A 17852-nucleotide genomic window follows, 5' to 3' on the forward strand; every position below is an offset into this window, starting at 1 on the left:
GAGCCGCTTGTGGGGCGCCTGCTGCAGCCCCGGCCCCTGCGCTGGCCCCGGCAGCTGCTCCACAGCTGCTCAGAAACTCTTGCAGCCTCTTAGGGCGGCTCCGGCCTGGCTCAGAAATGCTGGTGCAAGGAGGGCGTGCAGGCGTGGGGGGAGCAGGCAGCACAGGCAGGGCCCGCAGCACCCTGTCCCGTGTCCCACTGAGCTGGGGGGGCTCATCCACAGGCTGCTCTGAAGGGTTTGGGTTCGGGAAGGGCCACGCTGGCATCACCCCCAACCCGCGGGGATCAGGCGCTGTACACTCCCCGCTGCTGCTCCGGCACAGAGACCCCTTCAGCACGGCTCTGGGCTGGGCTGGGGGTGGTGGGGGGGGTCGGGCAGGCAGGGTGGGGCAGGGTGATGCTGCCTGCCCTGGCAGGAGCATACGGACCCAGCTGGGAGCCCCAGCGGAGTCCTGCGTGGGTCAGTGTGAAAGCAACTTAGTGGGGTCACACTGGAAAAGGCACCGTCGTGCACAGCCTGGCAGGGTGCCGAAGGGACCCGGGGGGTTTGGGAGCAATGGGGCAGGCAGGCAGTGAAAGGGCCCCCACAAAGGCTGCATCCACCAACAGCGTTTGTGGGGCAGAGCCCACGGTGCCATGTCCTTGCAGAAGAAACCTCAGGGCACGGGGGGCTCGGGGAGCTGAGGCAACAGGGTTCCCAGTGTGCTGTGTCCCCAGCGTGGAGGGGACATGGGACAGGGGAGGGTCTGCAGTGCAGAGGAGCACCCAGCACGTGAGGGCCCCCAGGAAGGGGTGGCACAGGGTGCTGGCCCCCAGGGCAGAGGGGAGCCCAGGGTGCAGAACCATCCGGGGCGCAGGTTCCCAGGAGGGAGCTGAGCTGGGGTGCAGGTTTCCGGGGTCCAGGCTCGCTGGGGTGAGGGATGACCAGGGGTTCCGGGGGCAGAGCCGAACCCGGGCTGCGGGTCCCCAGGCTGCAGGATCCCGGGGGCGAACCGTGTGCGGGGGGGGGGCAGCCCGGGGGGCGGGGGCGATGCTGCCCGCACCCCGCGGGGTGCCCCGGGGAGTGCCCCGGGGGCACGGCGGGGGCACGGGGCGGGGGCGGGGGGGGGTGGGGGGCGGAGGTTGGGGGGGGGGGGGGGGGGCGATGTTCGCGGCGCTAGGACCGGGCGCGGCGGCGGGCGGAGCCTCCCCGCCGCTCGCCCCTCCGCCCGGCCGCTGCGGCAGTGTCTCGGAGGCGGGCAGGCGGCCGGTCCCTCCGGTCCCCCCGGCAGCATCCCGGCCCCGCCATGGCTGGCGTCGGCTTCGCGGCGCACCGCCTGGAGCTGCTCGCCTCCTACCAGGACGTGATCGGCGAGGACAGCCCCACCGACTGGTGAGCGCGCCCGCCGCCGCCGCCGCCCCTTTGTCCCCGCCGCCGCCGCCGCCGCCGCCCTTTGTGCACGGAGCCGCCCGGTAACACCGGCCGCGCCCCGCGCTGCGCCCCCCGCCGCTCCGGGCCCGCGGGGCCGGGAGCCCCGGCACACAAAGGCGGGCGGGGCGGCGCGGGGGTGTGTGTGTGAGGGGGGGTTGTGTGTGGGGGGGGGTGTGTGTGTGTGTGTGTGTGTGTGCCCGGCCCCGCCGCCCCCGGTGCCCGCACCTGCCCGCTGCCGCCGCACCGGCCCGGGGCGCGGTCCCCGCTTTGTCTGCGCCGGGCCGGCACGTGCGAGCGCCGGGACCCGCCGCCCCCCAAAACCCACCCGGGGGACACCCGCCCCCCCCCCCCCCCCCCCCCCCTCCCGGCACGGTGCGACCCCCCCGCCGGGCAGCGAGCGTGGGGAGCTGGGGGTGCGCGCACGGCGGGGAGGGCTCGGGGGGGTTCCCCCTCGGTGCCGGGGTCGGCCCCGGGTCCCTCGCCATTGTCTGGAGCCGGAGCCGCGGGCAGGGGCGCCTGGTGGGGTAGCGGGGGGGGGGGGGGATCGGGGCACCCCAAGCCCAGCCCCGGCTCCCGGCCGGCTCCGCCGGTGCCCCGGCAGCAGGCGGCCCCTCTGCCCGGCGGAGCGAGGCCTGCAGCCGCGGGGGGACCGGGCATCCCCCCCAGCCCGACTCCGCTGCCCTCGGCCCCTCCAAGATCCAGGGGTGCCCCATTCCCGGGGGGCCACTGTGCACTGACCCGGGACCGCGCTGCCGGCCTGGGGCTGCTGCGGGCTCGGGCTTGAGGGAGCCCTTCCCTGGCGGGACCCCCCCCCGGGCTGCCCAGCCCTGCCTGTACCCCCAGTGTGGGGCGCCCCGTGCTGCGGGTGCTGGGGCCCGGCCAGATCCAGGCCCCGCTGCAGCCGGCACAGCAGCCCGCAGGGAGCATCTCCCCACCGCCACCCCGATTCTCCCAGCGCCCACCCCCATCTCCCAGTCCCACCTGGGTGCTGTGGGGCTGGCTGGGGCTATCTGCCCCAGAACCCCCTCCTTGCCCCCCAAAAGCTGCCTGTGCCATGTGTGGGGGACATGCTGCCAGCACCTTAGGGGGTGCAGCTCACTAGGCAGAGCCAGGGTGCTGGGCAGCGTTGGGTGCTTGGTGCTTGCTGTGCATGCTGCTGTCTGGCAGGGGTGCCCTCCATGCACCCACCACCCAGCCGGGGGGGCATCCAACACCTAGCTGGGGGGCACGCCGCTCTCTTAGATGTGTCCCTGCTCTCGGGACAGAGCTGGGAGTCCCCTGAGCTGTGTGGGCCAGGGCAGGTCCCGCTTCCCACCAGCTCCGGGTCCCCGTGGAGCCCCGTGGTCCTGCCACCAGCCCAAGGGCACCGTGGGCGAGTGTGGTGCGTGTTGCCGGCCAGGAGGCAGCTGTCAGCCCTGGGTACATCTCGCTTCCCGGCATCCGCTGCAAAGGAGCCCTCCCTGCCAAAGCTGCTGAGAGCAGCAGAAATGGTTCCCGGGAAGGTGAGCACCAGGGCCGGGGCCCCCCCACCTCCAGCACTGAGCCCCAGCTAGGCAGTGAACACCCACCCCCCCACACCCCCCCCCCCCAAATCCTTGGGGCTGAGCTCACCCCATTGTCCCCAACCCCTCCATCCTGTGGTCACCAGGGGTGCCTGGCGCTTGGTGCCAGTGGGAGCAGCATCCCTGCTGCTGGGCTCAGTGCCCGGGTGTGGGATGAGGGGTTATGCTGGGGGGGCTGCATTGGGCGGAGTGATGGGGACCATCTCCCGGGAGTGGCCCAGCCTGGCTGAGCCAGGCGCTGTGAGGACACTGCACCGGAGCCCGGCTCTGGGCTGGTGCCTGGGGATGCTGTGCTCTTGCCCGGGCAGGATCCCTGTGTTTAGTCTGGGATTTCCCCTGCTCCAGCCTGGTCCTGGAGGGTCCAAGCGTCCCGTCCCCTCCCCCTGCCCGGCCCCGCAGAGGCTGCTGGGGCCCATTACTCGATCGGAAAGGAATTTGGTGCTGCTTTCTGAGCACGCCGACTCCCTGGAGCTCCCAGCCACATTGGAAACACATGTGCCCAGGCTGGGGCGGGAGGGCTGGGGCAATGCTCCCCCTCCTCAGCCATGGTGTGGAGAGCAGGCAGCTGTGGGTGCCCCAGGTGCTGGCACCCACAGACACTGCTCTGCCTGCTCCGATGAGCGGTGGGGGCCACGTGAGGGCAGTGGGGCTGCTGTCCCCTTGGTGGGGTGATGGGGGATCCTCACTGGAGACCCCCGGCCGTGGGGAGCCCTCCTCCCTGGGCTGCATGGGTCATCTCCACCCATGGGTGACCCACATGTCTGGAAGCCCAGAGGGTGGGAAGGGGCTGTATGGGCTGGGCGGAGGGATTAAAGCCCATGGAAAGGGGTAAGTGATGCGTGATGCTGCCTGTACCCACTGTGACACAGCTGGTCCCCACTGCCAGGGTTTGTGGCGATGCTGTTGGGCTGGGGGTCCCTGTGGGCATCCCTGGGGGGATGCTGCTGGCCCTAACACCGCCCTGCTGGGCCCTGGACTGGAAACCTCCAGATCCTCCATCCCAGCATGGGGTCAGGATGTGCCACTGCGCTGCGCTCAGGGCAGGGCTCTGTTTCTGCTGCAAGCCCCGGCTGCCCTGGGAGCACCCCTGGGTGCAGGCAGCAGTGCTGCACTCTGCTACCGCCCTGCACGGCGGGGTCCTGGAGGGGGGAGGGCAGGCAGTGGGTGCCTCCAGCCCCCGCAGGGCTCCTCAGGCAGTGCCGCCGTGGCTCTGCCCTACTTGTTTCCTCCCCTCTGCAGCCAGCTGCATCCCATCTTGCGAGCTCCCAACCCCTTCCTGTGGCCCTGGGCTCCCCCAGACTGGTGCCATCCTCCCCCCACTCCTGGGGGATCACAGCAGGTTCTGCAGGCCGGGGCTGCAGTTGCAGGCAGGGGCTGCGCTTGCCTCCCTTCACCAGCGCAGGCATCGCAGACGGCGCTTTGCAGCTGCTTTGCCGGCTCCAGGCCGGGAGCTGGCGCCAGCTGGGGCACCCGATTAGCGGGATCGGGATGTGCGGATTAAAGTCAATCTCGTTGGTGCAATTATCTGCGGCTTGCTGCCGGGGACACAGAGGGGTGGTGGGTGCCAGGGTACGGGGGGAGGCCCCCTCCACGTTAGGCACCCGCCTGCCTTCCCCTTGTTTTTTAGCTCCCAGGGTCCAGCTGTGCCCCAGTTTGGGGGTGGCTCAGCCCGTAGGGATCCCTCTGATTCCCATCTCTGAGGCTCTGGCTGGAAGCTGTGAGCTCGGGTGAGGACAGCTCTGCCTGGCACCGTGGGGATTTTGGCTCTCCGGCAAGCACCGCACGGGCGCCGCCAGCCGAATGCCGATCGCTGCCCGCCCCGGTGCAGGGACTGGGAGGGGGGTGTCCAGCACAGGCAGCCCTGGCTTTCCGAGAGCAGCGTGTGACAGTGGCAGGCAGGTTTGGGTGCCTGCCAGGCCCCGGCAGGTCCCCGCTGCCTGCCTGCCTCCCCCGCTCCCCTCCACTAATCACCTCGTCATCGGGGCGAGCTGCATCCCAGCTGGGATGGGGGGGGGGGGTTGCCATGGCGACAGAGGATGCTGGTTGCCTAGCAACATCCATCCCCTCGCCCACCCGCCCTGGACCAATTCAGCATGCGTCTTTCCCCCCCCCCCCCCCCCCCCCCCCCGCCTTCTATAGCTGGTTGCTGGCTGCACGCCTCTGGGGAGGTGCAGGCTGGCGGGGGTCCCCGCGGAGCCCCGGGGGGGCTGGCTGGGGCGCAGTGGGAGCGAGAGGGGGTTTCCCATCCGCTGGGAATGGTTTCCAAGGAACAGTCTCCATGACGGCCCCATCACACCCTGACGGCACATTGATTTGCTGCTACTGCTGGTGCTCCGGCGTCCTCCCCCGGCCTGGTGCCTGCCGGGCTGGTGGCTCACGCAGCCGGGCACGTGAGCAGCCCCGAGTTCCCTGCTGGGGCGCGGGGCTGTCCCCAAAGCTGGTCAGTAAACCAGCAGGGTCGGAGGGGGACAGGGATGGGCGTGCAAGGAACTGTGAGGCTGCAGTGGCCTGCGGCACAGCAGCCAGCTGGTCCCTGTGACCAAGTGACCCTTCTGTCCCCGACCTTGGGACCCTGCCCCATGGCCACCAGCAAGCAGGTTGGGGGAATAGGCCCTGCCTGAAGTCCTGCCTGGCAGCCTGGCCCTTTGCGATGGCGACAGGCAAGGGGTCGGAGTGGCTGTGTGGCAGCTTGGGGACACCTGATCAGTCCCCCAGGACCTGCCCTGACCTCTGTGTTAGCAGGATGGGGGAGGTGGGGGTGCCACCCCACACTCCCCACTGCTGTGGCTCACCCAGGCTCTCTCACCAGGGCCCTCTACACATATGAGGATGGCTCCGATGACCTGAAGCTGGCAGCGTCGGGAGGTAAGGTCCTCTGTCCCTGCAGCCGGCTCGGCTCTGCCAGCGTTTTTCCCCGGCACCCATCCCGGTGCCGGGTGGACGTGGGCTGACGGTGCCGTGCCAGGCGGAGGTTTGCTGGAGCTCTCCGGCCACTTTGAGATCCAGAAGGTGATGTACGGCTTCTGCAGTGTCAAGGACCCACAGGCTGTGCTCCCCAAATATGTCCTCGTCAACTGGGTGAGTAGGGGGGGCCATACTGGGGGTGGGCTGTGCCATGCCTACCAGCACCGCAGCCTTGACAGGGGCATGGCTGGGTGCAAGGGAGAAGCCTGTGGTGGCCGGGGGGGGTGTGGGTGCCCCACAGTCCTGCTGTCCCATGGTGGTCAGCGGGGTGGGGGGGTCACCCTGCCGCCCCTCCCTGGCTGCCACAGGTGGGCGAGGACGTGCCGGACGCCCGCAAATGCGCCTGCGCCAGCCACGTGGCCAAGATTGCCGAATTCTTCCAGGTGGGTGAACGCCGGGGAGGGGGACAATGCTGCTGGGGCATCGACCTCGGTCCCTGAGGACTTTTTTTGCCCCCCCCCCCCCGCCTCCCAGGGCGTGGACGTCATTGTCAACGCCAGCAGCGTGGAGGACATCGACCCGGGGGCCATCGGGCAGCGGCTCTCCAACGGGCTGGCCCGCGTCTCCAGCCCGGTGCTGCACCGCCTGCGGCTGCGGGAGGACGAGAACGCCGAGCCCGTGGTAATGTCCCCGTGGCGGTGGTGGCAATGACGGTGGCGGCGGGCGCGGGACAACCCTCCCGCCCGGGGCTCCTGTCTGCCGCAGCCCGTCACCCTGTGTGCCGCTTACTGTTATTCCCCCTCGCTGATCCCAGCCCCTCCGCCCCCCCCGCCTCTCCTCCGTCCCAGGGCACCACTTACCAGAAAACCGACGCCACCGTGGAGATGAAGCGGCTCAACCGGGAGCAGTTCTGGGAACAGGCCAAGGTGGGGTACAGGGCGGGGGCAGCCGGTAGCACGTGAGGAGCGGGGTGAGCCGCTGGTGGGGCTGATGGACAGCCCTGTCCTTCATCCCCCGCCAGAAAGAGGAGGAATTGCGTAAAGAGGAGGAGCGGAAAAAGGCCCTGGACGCCCGGCTGCGGTTCGAGCAGGAACGGATGGAGCAGGAGCGGCTGGAGCAGGAGGAGCGGGAGCGGCGCTACCGGGAGCGCGAGGAGCAGATCGAGGAGCACAGGCACGGCGGGGGGGGGCCGGGGTGGGACTCGCGTGCGAGGATGCGCCCGGATGGGGTGGCCGTGCACATGCTGCGAGGGTCTGGGTGGGCGCGTTGGGTGTTTGTTCGTGGGATGGGGTTGGGGCAGAGACTGGCGGGAGCCGGTGCCCAGCGCCTCTCCCGTGCCCCCGTCGCAGGCGGAAGCAGCAGAGCATGGAGGCGGAGGAGGCCCGGCAGCGCCTGAAGGAGCAGTCCATCTTCGTAAGTGCCTCAGCGGGCGTGGGGCCGGCGCCGCCACCCAGCGTCACCCCCGGGGAAGGGGTCCCCAGGGTGTCCTGGGGCTGGGGGGGTGACGCCGCGTTTCTTCCCAGGGGGAACAGCAAGAGGAGGACGACAGGCAGCAGCTCAGGAAATCGGAATCAGAAGTGGAGGTGAGCGTGGCGGCGGTGGCCATGCCCGGTGCCGGTGCTCGCTCCCCAGCCAGTGGTGCCCACAGCTGGATGGGGACCAGGCCAAGGGGTGCGTGGGGGGTGGTCCTGCAGCCCCACGCCACTGGGGCGGTGGGTCTCAGCCTCCCCTGTCCCCGCAGGAGGCTGCTGCCATCATCGCTCAGCGGCCCGACAACCCTCGGGACTTCTTCAAGCAGCAGGAGCGGGTGGCATCGGGCAGCAGTGACGCCATCTCACCGGGCAGCCACAGGACAGGTGAGGGGCTGGGTGGGCTGCGGGCACCGGGGGGGGCACGGAGAGGCTGGGGGGGGCACGGAGAGGCTGGAGGGGGGCTGTGAGCTGCGGAGCAGGTGAGTGCGATGCCACCGGCGCTCCCCAGGTTGAAATGTGGGGGGACCAGGGCTGTAATGTGGGGAGGGGGTCTCCCCTCCGCCATCCCCGGCACCGCGGTTGTGGGTGCTGGGGGTATGAGGATGGCAGGGGGTCGTCCTGCTCTGCTGCGCCACCATTACCGCCACTGCCACCGGCACCTCACGTGGCCCCTGCTGCCGGGGCAACTTGGCAGGGGCTGGATGTCGGGGTGTCTTCAGCAAGAGGGTTCATCCTGCTCCATGCTGGGTGTCGTCCGCTCACCTGCCGCGGCACCGCGCCAGCAGCCAGGGTGGCAGCGTGGTCGGTTTGGCAGGGGTGGGCAGCTGGGGGTCGGGGGACGTTTAGGAAGGGAACTCATCCCACGGGGGAAGCTAAAAGGGGCAGGAGTGAGTGGGGCAGGCGTGGGGCAGTCGGCGTGCTCCCGGGTGGCAGAGGGTGCCCTGTGGGGAGGCTGGGCTGCCCCACAGTCTGGGGTCCAGCCCTGGGACTCTTTGTGCGGCTCTAGGGCAGGGGCTGGCTGTCCTGGTGGGCACCTCTGGGCGTGGGGCTGTGCTGGGGGTCGTGCTGGGGTGCTGTGCTGGAGGGGCTGTGCCAGGGGTGGGGGGCTTGTGATGTGTCTTCTTGCTGTGGGGTGGTGCCATGGGTCATGCCATGGGCTGTGCTGTGGGGTTGTGCCTCGGGGCAATGCTGTGGGGCTGTGCCGGGGTCATGCTGTGGTCTGTGTGTCGTGGCTGTGCCGTGGGGCTGTGCCGTGGGTTGTGCCGGGGGTTCATGCTGTGGGGCTGTGCTGTGCCTAAACAGATAGTTGGTCCCGTGGCCGTGTCCTGGCCACTCTCTCCACCTGGCCATGCAGCGCTGCCTCCCATCCTCCTGTCCTGCTGTCTTTCCATCCTTTTGTCCCACCATCCTCCTGCCCCACTGTCGGTGCTGCCTCCCATCCCGCCATCCTCCCATCCTGGTGCCCCGGTGCCCTGGCCCCGCCACGGCTGCGCTGAGCAGGGACTGACCCATCTCTCTGCTCTCTCTCTCTCTCCGTCCGTCCGTCTGTCTGTCTTTCTCTCAGCAGGTCGTCTGCACTGTCCTTTCATAAAGACAGCTGACAGTGGGCCACCTTCTTCCTCCTCCTCCTCCTCCTCCCCCCCACGGACCCCCTTCCCCTATATCACCTGCCACCGCACCCCAAATCTCTCCTCTTTCTTCCCATGTAGGTAGCTGAGATCCCCTGGGTGCACAGCTCCGGGGGGGGCCGAGCCGCAGGCAGCCACCCCACAGCCCACCCCAGCCCCACGGCACACCGGACTGGCAGCGGAGGCAGCACCCCTCCCACGGGCACCCCGAGGGGGCCAGGCACCCAGGCGGGGACTGCACCCGCACCCACGGGCACCCCGCACGCCCCGGCTGGGGATGGCCCCACGGTGGGCACTGTGCCCCTGGGGTGGGGGGATGCGGCAGGCTGTGCCCGTGGGGCAGGTTGTGCCTGTGATATGGGGAGGGGGCACCGGGCAGGCTGTCCCCATGGGGCAGGCGGGCACAGGGCAGAGCTGTGCCGGAGAAGATGATGCTCTGCCGTGGGATGGAGCTGGCTGTGCCCGTGGGATGGAGGGGGGCACAGCGTGGAGGCGGATGGGGCAGGTTGTGCCCATGGGGCAGAAGAGGACGGGGCAGGCTCTGCCCTGGATCGCGTGGGACTGTGCCTGTGGGGCAGCGTGGGATGGAAAAGGCTGTGCCCAGGATTGTGTGGGGGCTGTGCCCATGGGGCCAGATGGTGCCTGGGGCCATGTGGGGCTGGGGCCCCCCCGCCTAGATGTGGGAAGCAGGGCACAGGGCTGTGCCTGCAGCCAGGGCCTAGCTGGGCGACGTGTGGGCAGTGCCGGTGGGCACCAGGGCAGGTATGGGGCTGCCGGTCCCTGCAGCTGGCAGATGCGGGGGCTGCGGCTGTGTGGGGCCTGTGGGATGCCTGGAGCGGGGCGGCGTGGTGGTTGCTGCACCCGTGGGTGCCACCGCCCCACCACCGCAGGGCGGGGGACGACACAGCGGCAGGTACCCGGTGACGCGCGTTTGACAGCTCATGGCCGGGTTGGCGTGGAGCAGGGGCGGTGCTGGGGTGCTGGTCCCCCTCTCCATGTGGGCAGCCCCCCCCCCACGCCACCCCCTCTCCCTTGTCCGCAGGCAGCCAGTCGGACGCTTACCGCAAGGCCTCGGCAGCGGGCTGCAGCCCCTGCGAGTCCAGCCCGGCTGCCACGCCGCTGGGCGAGCCGAGCTCCCGCGCGGCGGGTGACGAGACGCCGGCATCGCCCAAAGGTGGGCGCGGGGCTGGGGCTGGGGCTGCCGGCCCCTGCCTGGGGCTGCCCGGGCACGTCCCCGTGCTCCCCTGCAGCGCGTCCCCCCGCTGTGGCCCCCTTGGCTCCTCTGCATCCCCTGCTGCAGTTCTGATGCTGCAGCCCTGCCAACCTCCCTTGCATCGCTCAGTGCATCCATGCTGTCCCGTCTGCATCCCCTGGTATAGCCCCCGCCGTCTCTGCTCTCTTCCCCCCGCCGTATCCACTGCTCTGCGCCGGTGCATCCCCGCCGCCTCTGCTGCATCCCCCCCCATGCAGCCCCGCCGTCTTTGTTGCATCCCTGCTGTCTCCTGTGCATTTTCTAACATCAGTGCTTCCCTGCTGTCTCTGCTGCAACCCCCCTCCTGCATCCCGCCCCCACCCCCATCTCCAGTGCATTGCCCCAGCCAGTGCATCTCCACCAGCGCCAGTGCATTCCCCCTGCTCTGTAGGTGCTCCCCCATTTCTGCAGCATCACCCCAGTGCAGCCCGCCCCCCCCTCCGCTGCATCCCCCAATGCGACCTTCCCCCCGTGTTGCTGCTTCCCACTGTGCATCCCCCCGTGTCCCACTGCATCCCCAGTTCATCCCTGCCAGCTCTGCTGCAGTCCCATGTGTCCCTGCTGTGTCCCCACTGTCCCCTTTGCAGCCTCTGATGCATCCCAGCTTCCCTTCTGCATCTTCCCGGTGCAGCCCCCCCCGGCTGCTCCACATCCCCCCGTGCCTCCCAGCTACTCCCCCTCCCACCCCCAGCAGGACCTGGTCATCCCCCAAAGGACCACCTCGCCCCCGCCTACCCGGTCCCCCTGGTCCCCTGGTGTGTGCCACCAGTCCCTTCCCTGCCCAGCCACTCCCACCCGTCCCAGCAGCATCTCCTCGCTGTGCCCAGTGCAAAGAACATCCCCCCCACTCCAAGCTGCAGCCCTGCCCCTGGGTGTCCCCCCAACCCTGAACGAGAGGGGTTTGCCCTCACTGACTGCTGTCCCCCCCACCTTGCAGACTCCCCCAGCCCCAGCGCCCAGGAGGCCGGGCCAGCCACCCCCGAGCAGCACTGGCCGTTCCCAGGGCCGGAGGACAAGGCCCCTGAGCCCCCCGGGGATGAGCCCAGCCCCAGGCCGGTGTGGACAACGGGGGGTGACGCCCTGGGGGACCTGGTGACCCTGGAGCCCGCCGAGCCCTCCCCACCGCCTGCAGCTGCTGAGCCCCAGCCCGGGGTGACCCCCAACCCCGAGAGCCTCATCGACCTGTGGCAGAGCGATGGGGCGACCCCCCCCAACGGCCTGGCCCCTGCCCGCTGCTCCCGTCCCCGAGGGTCCCCCGGCCACGCTACCCGACGAGGGGGCCCTGCTGAGCCTGGATGAGCTGCCCGAGCCCCCGGCCACCTTCTGCGACGCAGAACAGGAGGAGGAGGCGGCCAGCGGGGAGGATGCCCAGCCCCAGGGGCTTGGCTGCCAGCGTGCCCCCCAGGAGGATGCCCCGGGCCGAGAGACCCCCCCGATCACCAACGGGGAGATGGCCCCCAAGGATGGGACGCCAGGTCGTGGGGAGCAGGTGAGCATCAGGGGGTGTGTGGGGGGTGATGGGGCAGATGGGGTGGGGGTGTCCTGACTGCCTGCCCACCCCCCCCCAGGCCAGCGAGGGCTACTTCAGCCAGTCCCAGGAGGAGGAGGTGCCCCCCACCGAGGAGCCGTCGGCCAAAGCCCCCCAGCCTGTCTTCTACAACAAGCCCCCAGGTGAGTGGCGATAGTGGGGAGGGGGAGGATCTGTCCCTCTGTGGGACACCCCACACCACCCTGACCTCCCCCCCCCCCGCCCTTCCCTGTCCCCCAGAGATCGACATCACATGCTGGGACGCGGACCCCCTGCCTGAGGAAGAGGAGAGCTTTGGGGGGGGCCTGTAAGCCCGGGCCCCGCTGCCGGCACAGGCAGCCCACCCCGGCCGGCGCAGGGCATGAGGGGGCCACAGCCGGGGGCCGGGCCCCCCCCTCACCCCACCAAGGCCCTGCAGGATGAGGCCTCCAGGTGGGGGCCACCCCGCTGCGCCCCCGCCCTGGGGCATCTTTTACAGCCCCCCCTTCGCCTCCTCTCTTTTTTAAGTTGTCGGTAGGAGCCATGTCAGCCCCTCAGCCCCTCCCTTAGCAGTTGTTCCCCCCCCCCTCCGCTGCCCCAGAGCCCCTTTGGGGGGGGGACATACACGCTTGCATCCCCTGCCCGGCTGTGGGACAGGGTCCTCGTTCTCTTTGTGCCCCTCCCCGGGAGCCCCCCAGTACTTTGCACGAGTTCAAAAACAAAAAAAAGGAATAATAATAATAATAAAAAATGAATATGGCAATAAAGTGACCCGACCGAGGCGAGGCTGCGGCCAGCGGCGCCCCCCCCTCCCCCTCCCAAAAAACCTCAGCAGGGAGCAGGCGTGGGGCTTTTACCCTCCCCCCACTCCTTCCTTGCTGGTACCCTCTTCCCCACCTCCCGCTTGGCCCCCGCTTGGCCCCTCTCCCCCCCCCCCCCCCCCCCCCCAGTAACTGTTTTTTGGAAAGCACAAGTTCTGTACCGGCGGTGTGCTCATGTCTGTTAATAAATAAAGCGACTCCCACGGGGGCTGCAGCCTGCTGGGGGGGGCAGGGTGGGCCAGGGGTGGGGGGGGCCTGGTGCCGCCCTGGGCGGGGTGGGGGTCCCACAACGCCAGCCTGCCTGGAGGCGAACCTGAGCCACAAACTTTTATTCTCAAACTGTAACAAACAAAAAATTTAAGAAACAGAGCAGAGTCCGGGTCCCCAGCGCCCCCGGCCATGGGGGGGCCGGCGGGGGCCAGACGGGGAACCAGCCCCTTCCGCACCGGCGGCGATGGCCCGCGCCGGGGCGGGCGTCCCTGGGGTGACGCGGGCAACCAAAACCACCCCCTCACCCCGGTGCCGGAGGGGTACCGGCGGTGAGGTCTGGGGGGGTCCCCCGTTAGACAGCGGTAGTCCTGCCGAAGAGGGGCATGGAGACCGGGAGGTGCCAGGGTCCCGGCTCGTAGGTGTCCCTGCTGCTGAGCTCCGAGTCCGTCCAGCTGGGAAACATGCGGGGGGAGCACTCTGCCTGCAGGTAGAGGTCCGGGCAGGCAGGGCCGGGGCTGGCCGAGCGGGGCAGGTGCAGTGCCGAACCGTAGCCGGCATCCAGGAAAAGGGGTTTGTAGCTGGGGGGCTGCTCCTGCTTCTCCAGCCGCTCGTGGCTCAGGAAAGGGGCGTTGATTTTGCGGTAGAGCCCCCGCGTGTCCATCAGCACCTCGCTGTACGGCGGGGGGGGCTCCGCCATCAGCAGTGCCTCTTCGTAGCACGGTGGCTTCGACAGGTCCGACTCTGCAAGGCAAAGCCCCCCCCCGGCCCCCGTTGCTGTCAGTGCTGCGCCCTGGCTCTTGTGCCGTAAAATGTCAGTGTGTGTCCCTCCCACCCGCCACCCACCTCACCCCCCCCCCCCAAAAAAAGGGGGGAGACACGCCTGCTCCGGGGATGCCGAGAGCCCCCTCCCTGCTCCTTACCGTGCCGGCAGCTCCAGGGCCGGGGGGGTGGAATGTGGTGGGGGTGATGATGGTGGGGGTCGAGGCGGAGGCGGTGGGGAATGGCGATGCCGGGGGGGCTGCCCCCATAACCCTCATAGTGCAGCGGCTCCAGCTCCAGCGCGCGCAGGCTCTGCTCCCGCAGCCGCTCCTCCTGCTGCCGCTTCACCCGCCGCCGCAGGTAGCTGCAGAAGCAGCACAGCAGCACGATGAGCCCCCAGATGAGCCAGAAGCCCGCGAAGCAGGTGAGGAAGGTGTAGGTGCCCTGGGACATCACCATCTTGGCTGCCGGCCCCGGGCGGGGAGGCCCCTGCCTCTCCCTGCCCTCGGGGTGGGGGACGGGATGCTCAGGGCGGCGGCAGGGCCAGGGCAGGAGCCGATGCTGTCAGGGCCGCCGAGGGCATCTCCCCGGGCCGTGCCCGAGCGGCGTCTCCTCTGGCCCGTGGGCACCCGCTGTCAGGGGTCCGTCCTCGCCATGGAGCCGGGGCGGGGGGGGGCTGGAGCGGGTGGGTCAGGCCTGGGTGCGCTGGGTGGGCGGCGGGGCAGGGGGCCGGCGGGGCGGGCGGCGGGGGGACGGGGCCGGTGGGGTCCCGCTGCCCATCGCTGGGAGGGGGCCGCCAGGGAGTGGGCCCTGCAACGAGACAGACGCGAGTGTGAGCGCGGCGGGGACACGGCCGCCCCGTTCCTATGGCGACTCGCTCCACATCGCGCAGCGGCGCCCGCCGCCGCCGCCAGTGGGGAGCCCCGCGTGGCCCCCCGCGCACCCCTCCCCCCCCCCCGCCATCGCCCCCCACGGCTGCAAAACCCCCCCACCACCCCCAGAGGCGGGAGACGGATGTTGTGGCCCCGCAGCATCGACACCTTCGACATCACAAGGCGTCTGCCAGCATCCTACCCACCCACCCCAACTCCTGCCCACCCAGCACACCCCAAATCGGCTGCGGAGCCCCCCAGGCAGCTCAGCCCCCCCCCCAATGCCGCCCCACTATGGGGTGCCCCGGGGAGGAGGACGAGGAGGGACGCGCGGAGCCGCTGCCGGCAGCACGTGGCACTCGCCGAAGCCCATGCACCACGGCCATCACTGGCCTCGCAGCCACCGGGGAGATGCAGGAGGGGATGGCGGCACCTCCGACGCAGGGCGGGGGCGTGGTGGCGATGGGAACTGTCACCTCTGCCTTTAGGTAGGGTGACAGCTCGGTCACATCCAGCCCAGCGCCGAACAGGGACAGCGTGAGCCAGGAAAGGGGGGGGGGGGGGGGGGGGGGGGCTGTGTACATCGGTGAGCAGGGGGCAGCACCCATGGGTGCTCACAGGCACATAAGCACCCGTCAGGATTATTATTATTATTATTATCGTGGTGTGGGAGGAAAGGGGCTGGCCGGCGGGGAGGAGGGTGAGCGCTGGAGTGGCGGCAGCTGAGGCAGGGTGACCATGGGAGGCACCGTCGCTCCCACGTTGCCTCCGCTCGGCAAAGGGGTGCGGGGTCCCCGGCTGCCCCAAGGGGCACGGCCAAGCTGCCGGCAAGGGGACCGCGGGGGGCTGGCGGGGCAGCGGGGCCAGAGGGCCGAGCCCGGCTGGAAGGAAGGAGGGATGGAGATGGAGGAGAGGAAAGGGCCGGGGAGCCCTGGCCACGCTCCGGCGGGCAGCGGGGGCTGCTCCATGATGCAGACAAAAGCGGGGGGCAGAGGCAGAGTGGGGATGTGGGTCTTTGGGGAGGGGCTGCCCCTTCCTGGGGTGCCCCAAGGCGTCACCGCTGCCTGGCTAAAGGCCAGCTCGGTGTGGGTTGAGCTCACTGGCCTCGGCTGCAACGGGATCCCCGCCCGGCAGCCTGGGTGTCCCCCGTGGAGCGGGGGCACCGTGCGGGAAGGGCCACGGGCCGAGCACCGGGGTAATGGCCGGGGGTGACACGGGGAACCGGGGCAGGGCGGGCCGGCAGCGCGGGGGGACCGGGGGCGTTTGCAGCTGGGGCGTGCGGGGGGAGCGGGGCTGCCGGGGGCGTGCGGGCTGGGGGAGGCGCGGGGCCGGGCTGGGAGACACCCACGCCGGGTGGGGAGCGGGACCGGCCGCCCGGCTGGGAGCAGCCGCCGAACCGGGCCCAGCCGGTACCCCCGGCCGGCCCCGCTGCCCCCGGCCGCGGCCTGGGCCCCGCTGCCCGCGTCGCATCCCCTCCCGGTGCCTCCGGCGGGAGGCAAGGCGGGGGGGACACGACACCCCGGCGGGGACCTCCCCGCTCCCGACGCCGGGCGCGGCAGCCCCCTCCTCCTCCTCCTCCTCCTCCTCCTCCTCCTCCTCCTCCTCCTCCTCCTCCTCCTCCTCCTCCTCCTCCCTCAGTGGCGCGCGCCCGCCGCGGACAGACCGGAGGCGCGCGCCCCGGTCCGCGCCGCGCGCCTCCATCCCCCCGGCCCCCGGTTCGCCGGTGGCGGCGGCCCCGCGCGCTCCCGCCCCGGTCCCGCCGCCTCCGCGCCGCGCAACAGGCGGAGGCGCCGCGCCCGCTCCCTCCGCGGCTCCCGTTACCGGCGGCGCACGTGGCTCAGGCGGCGGGCGGCGGCGGCTCCATAGGGCGGCGGCGGCGGCGGCGGGGGGGGGGGGTGGGATGGGGCCCGGTGCGCGCCCGGTGCGCGGCGCCGCCGCCGCCTCCCGGCGCTGCCTTTGTCTCCGGTGAGCGCTCCCGCGCCGCCGCCGCGCACCGCCCCGCCCGGGCTCCCGCCCCGCCGCTCCGCCCCGCCCTCGGCTCGGGGAGGGACCCGGCGGGCCCCCCGCACCCCCGCCCCGGGGACCCGCCGCCGAGCTGGGGGGAGGGGGGGGGGGCCACCGGCGGGGAACGGGCACTGCCGCGGGAATCCCCACCACCCACCCCGCCCCGGGTTGCCGGTGGCGTGAGGGCCGTGGCATCCCCGGGGGTGGGGGGGGTATAGGGAGGGGCCGGGGATCCCCGGGTGACGGCCCCACGTTCCAGTTGGGGTGCCGGTCTTGAGATGCGCGGGGGGGTGGGGCAACGCCAGGGGGCCCCCCATCCGGTGGCCACGCGGTTGCACTGGGGGTGGTCGTGGGGGGGCTCAGTCACCCACGCCCCCGGTGCCAGCCGCAGCGCAAGGACAGCTAACGGGACCTTAACGGCCCCGGGGGCACTGCAGTGGGACGCGTGGCTGTGCCGCGCCGGGGTGCCAGGCTGGCCCCGAGGGTCAGAGGTGGCACTGGGTGACACAGGGGGCTGCCCAGGGGGCACCCCACACCTTGGGGGGGGGGGGGGGGTAGGGAGGGGGCTGCTCTTACCCCGGAGCAGACCCCTCGCCGGCCTGGCCCCAGGGGCTTCCCCGGCCATTTGCTATCAGGGGTGGGGGACACGCACATCACCAGCCGTTCTCTGCTGCGCCCGAGGCCGGTGCTCACCATGAGACAACCCACCCGGGACTGCGCCCATCCCGGGGGCGAGCGCACCCCCCCCCCCCCTCTCCCCCACTCCCCCCACCCTCCCGCTGCACCCTGGGGCCGCGCCAGGAGCAGGGGAGCGCGGTTACAGGGCAGAGCCGTGCCCGCTCCGTGGCCGGGGGCCAGAGGCCGGGCGGGGTGACGAGGGGGCGGGGTGCCCTGCGTGGGTGCTCCACGCGGGCCCTGACCCCCGTCCTCGCTTCCTCTCCGTGGGCAGGGCGGAGGGCGCCCGCTGCGGCCGCACACACGGCGCATTGTTCTGCCGGGGCCCGGCCGGAAGGACTTCCCCCCTCCCTCCCTCCCTCCCGGCCAGGGGGCGACCCGGGGAAACCGGGCACCGGCAGCCCGAGTCCCGCCGTGGCCGGGCGCAGCGGCTCCGGCCGAGCCCCGCCGCCTCGCTGGGGGCCACGTCTCCCCCGGCCCCGACTCACCTTGCTGAGACTCGTCTCCTGCGATCGGACCTCACAGCGCGGCCGTGGCAGCCCGGCGGTGCCGGCTCGACGGTTTTGGGGGTGCCCGAGCAGCACCCACGGCGGGCAGGGGGCTGCGGCCATGCAGGGGGGCTCGGGTGCTCCCTCCGGGCGTGGGTAACGGAGAGGTGGGGGCCACGGCGGGGCCCGCGGGCATCGTCAGGCCAGTGCGAGGGCGGGCGGGGGGAGCCAGGCCTCCGGCCCCGCCAGCGCCGGGGGCCGGGAGCTGCCTTCCCCTTCCCCACGGCG

General features: G+C 71.4%; 2 protein-coding genes across 2 annotated transcripts; one reads left to right on the forward strand and one right to left on the reverse strand.

Annotated features, from left to right (window-relative positions):
* The first annotated feature begins 1175 nt into the window (after positions 1-1175).
* DBN1 (drebrin 1) lies at positions 1176-12759 on the forward strand. Its single transcript, XM_042790434.1, is given in 16 exon segments — positions 1176-1371; positions 5782-5837; positions 5938-6050; positions 6245-6319; positions 6411-6557; positions 6725-6802; positions 6898-7049; positions 7226-7289; positions 7400-7459; positions 7618-7732; positions 8916-9053; positions 10019-10150; positions 11166-11436; positions 11438-11717; positions 11797-11899; positions 11997-12759. Coding segments are annotated over 16 exon segments (1941 nt in total). The 5' UTR covers positions 1176-1285; the 3' UTR covers positions 12068-12759.
* Positions 12760-12870: 111 nt separating this feature from the next.
* On the reverse strand, positions 12871-17849 carry PRR7 (proline rich 7, synaptic). The gene is made up of 3 exons (XM_042790282.1): positions 17565-17849; positions 13687-14335; positions 12871-13507 (listed from the first exon to the last, which is right to left on the reverse strand). Exons 2-3 carry the CDS (start codon positions 13982-13984, stop codon positions 13119-13121), a joined length of 687 nt encoding a protein of 228 aa, XP_042646216.1. The 5' UTR covers positions 13985-14335; positions 17565-17849; the 3' UTR covers positions 12871-13118.
* Between the last annotated feature and the right edge of the window lie 3 nt (positions 17850-17852).

This window comes from Tyto alba, unplaced genomic scaffold (genome assembly GCF_018691265.1).
Source record: "Tyto alba isolate M040663 unplaced genomic scaffold, T.alba_DEE_v4.0 Super-Scaffold_17, whole genome shotgun sequence".
NCBI classification, from domain to species: Eukaryota; Metazoa; Chordata; class Aves; order Strigiformes; family Tytonidae; genus Tyto; species Tyto alba.

Bases quoted from the DNA above. Each gene is read 5' to 3' on its own strand.
- PRR7 (XM_042790282.1), bottom strand. From the start codon at position 13,984: ATGGTGATGTCCCAGGGCACCTACACCTTCCTCACCTGCTTCGCGGGC. The intron at 13,508-13,686 runs GTAAGGAGCAGG...TTTGCCTTGCAG, and splicing joins GCCCTGGAGCTGCCGGCACG to AGTCGGACCTGTCGAAGCCA.